This window comes from Zingiber officinale, chromosome 2B, assembly GCF_018446385.1.
Source record: "Zingiber officinale cultivar Zhangliang chromosome 2B, Zo_v1.1, whole genome shotgun sequence".
NCBI lineage: Eukaryota > Viridiplantae > Streptophyta > Magnoliopsida > Zingiberales > Zingiberaceae > Zingiber > Zingiber officinale.
In genome coordinates this window covers 150,620,366-150,623,348 of record NC_055989.1, presented here as the reverse complement: position 1 = coordinate 150,623,348, position 2,983 = coordinate 150,620,366, and the positions used below count along the sequence as shown (strand labels likewise).

Genomic DNA, 2,983 nt, shown 5'->3' with positions numbered 1-2,983 from the left:
TAAGATAGCAGATTTTTTTTTTTTTAAATTATAGCAGTCATAACTATTGTAAGAATAAAAAGTAATTTTATTCAAATTTAAATAATTTCAATAAGTCAAGTATTATACATTTATTTATTTATTATTTTTATATTTTAATAATTTTTAATTAAAATTAAATATAAAAAGTAGGACGGCGCTGATGATAATAAAAATAAAAGGTACGTTTTGATTTTTTTGCCGATTTTTTTTTTTTTAATTAAAAGCGGATTTCTCCGGTCGCTTCCAAAATCCGATCCGCTCCCGCTTCCGCCCTCGTTTCCTTCCGCGTTCCATTTCTTCTTTCTGTCTCCTTTCTCTTTTCCTCTCGATTTAAAACCTTCCTCCCCGGCCGCCGACATCGATCCCGATCCCATCGGAATCCTCCTCCTCCTTCATGTGGTAGCCTCCGGCGATGTTGACCGCTGCGATCCCGGCGGTCGTGACCCTTTTGGCGGTCCTCTCTCCCTCCCCGGCCTGCGCCACCGGCTCTGCCTCTACCATCGCCATCGCGGCTGACTCGTCAACTGTATGCGGCGTCACCTACGGCCCCCCCAGCAGCGTACTCTGCGCCCGGCCCGGCGATCGCGCATCGTCCTTCCCCATCCCGCCCAATATCTCCTTCAGTTCCATCTCCGGTGGCAGCGCCTCTCTCTGCGGATTGAGGAGCGGAGGCACCGCCTTCTTCTGCTGGAACGCATCGGATTCCTCCGCCACGGCGTTTCGCCCGAAGCGCCTCTACAACGGCCCATATGGCCTCGAGGAGCTCGCCGTCGGAGCGGGCCAGATCGCCAGCATCGATCTTGGCCGCACTGGCGTCCGGTGGTGGAGAGAGAACCGCAGATTCCCTTCCTTTGCCAACGGTTCTTACAGCTCCCTCACCTCCGGTCAGTCCTTTACTTGTGCCGTGAATACTAGCAACTCCGTACGCTGTTGGGGACCTCTCGGCGATGAAATCCAGGAGTTTTTCGCGAACTCCACCGTGTTGAGAATATACGCCGGCGATAACCACGCCTGCAGCATCGACACCGGAGGTCGCGTAGTATGCAGCAACGGCCAGACGCCTCCCTCCCCTAATTCAGCGTTCGAGTTCAGGAGCCTCGCGCTGGGTTTTAATCACACCTGCGCGGTCAGGCGAACCAACGGCACGGTAGTCTGCTGGGATGGAGTCACGGGCGGTGAGTACGCGCCAGTGAACATGACTGCCTTCGAGTTAATCGTCGCCGGTGGCAACCTTACCTGCGGCCTAACGACGGCGAACTTTAGTGTGCTTTGTTGGGGGGTGGATAGGAACAACCCGGCGGTGGCGAGGCTTCCCTTGCCAGAAATTCTACCTGGAATCTGCATCTCCAACCAGAGTTCTTGTCGTTGCGGGGTGTTCCCTAATTCGGAAAACCTGTGTTCGGGTTCCGAAGTTATATGCCAGCGTTGCGATGATCTAACCCAACAATCGTCCCCTCTGTCTCCGCCACCGCCACAGTTCCCTCCGTCTTCTTCTTCAAGGACTAATAGGGGGTGGCGAGCTTTCGCGATCATCGGGTCGGTCGGTACATTTGCCGGTCTCTGCTCCATTGTCTATTGCATATGGGTTGGCATTTGCAGGCGCAAGAAAGTCCACAACTCCGTTCAACCAACGATTACAGCCTCCGCGAACGGCGGACCTCACACCGGGCATTCCTCTGGGACGGGCGGCCCATCATCGAGTCCTTTTGTGTCGCCTTCCGCCTCGCGGTCTCGAATCTTCCGGCGACAAGGGTCGCGGGTGATGAACCGGCAGAGGAGCGGCCCGTCCTCCTTCAAGGACCGGGCCGAGGAGTTCAGCTTTGAGGAGCTCGCCGCTGCCACCAACAATTTCTCCTTCGAGACCAAAATTGGGGGTGGCAGCTTCGGCACCGTGTACAAGGGGAAGCTTGCCGACGGGCGTGAGGTGGCAATAAAGCGGAGCGATACGGTGCCGCGAACGAACAAATTCCAGGAAAAGGAGAGCGCTTTCCAGTCAGAGCTCGCGTTCCTCTCTCGGCTCCACCACAAGCACCTGGTGGCCTTGGTGGGCTACTGCGAGGAGAAGGAGGAGCGTCTCCTGGTCTACGAGTACATGAAGAATGGAGCTCTCTATGACCATCTCCACCCGAAGAACGGCGAAGAATCCAGCGTGTTGAACTCATGGAAGATGAGGATCAAGGTGCTGCTCGACGCCGCGCGGGGAATAGAGTACCTCCACAGCTACGCCGTGCCGCCGATCATCCACCGCGACATCAAATCCTCTAACATTTTGCTGGACGCGAACTGGGTCGCCCGGGTGTCGGACTTCGGTCTCTCCCTGATGGGGCCGGAGTCGGAGGGCGACCATCTCTCGTTGCGGGCGGCGGGCACCGTCGGTTACATGGACCCCGAATACTACGGTCTCCAGCACTTGACTGTCAAGAGCGACGTCTACGGCCTCGGCGTCGTGATGCTCGAGGTCCTCACCGGCCGCAGGGCCATCTTTAAGGACGACGACGGGAACCCGACCAGCGTCGTCGCCTACGCCGTACCCTTCGTTGTGGCTGGCGAGGTCGGCAAGGTGCTCGACGTCCGAGTCGGACAACCCTTGCAGCACGAGGCCGAGGCGGTGGAGCTGGTGGCATACACCGCCGTCCACTGCGTCAACCTTGAGGGCAAGGAGCGCCCGAGCATGACCGACATCGTCGCCAACCTCGAGAGCGCTCTGGCTCTCTGCGAGGAGAGCCATGGCACCATTTCCAGTGCCAGCATCTCCCTTGCCTCAGTTGATTGAGCATTGAGCTAAAAAAACAGGATTTGTCCCCTCACTTTTCAATTCTTCCTTTAGATTTTGTATACGTCGATTCCTTCTTCTTTTTTCTATTTTTTTTTCCTCTCTGTAAATGCATTCCATAGTTTAGTTAGAAATCAAGAGATTTCACAATTCAAAGAGGAGTTCAACATTTGTTCCATGATTTCCAAA

General features: G+C 54.8%; 1 protein-coding gene across 1 annotated transcript; it reads left to right on the top strand.

The window, feature by feature from the left end:
- The first annotated feature begins 295 nt into the window (after positions 1 to 295).
- On the top strand, positions 296 to 2,983 carry LOC122047839 (putative serine/threonine-protein kinase-like protein CCR3). Its single transcript, XM_042609340.1, has one exon. The coding sequence runs from the start codon at positions 434 to 436 to the stop codon at positions 2,792 to 2,794; it is 2,361 nt and encodes a 786-aa protein (XP_042465274.1). The 5' UTR covers positions 296 to 433; the 3' UTR covers positions 2,795 to 2,983.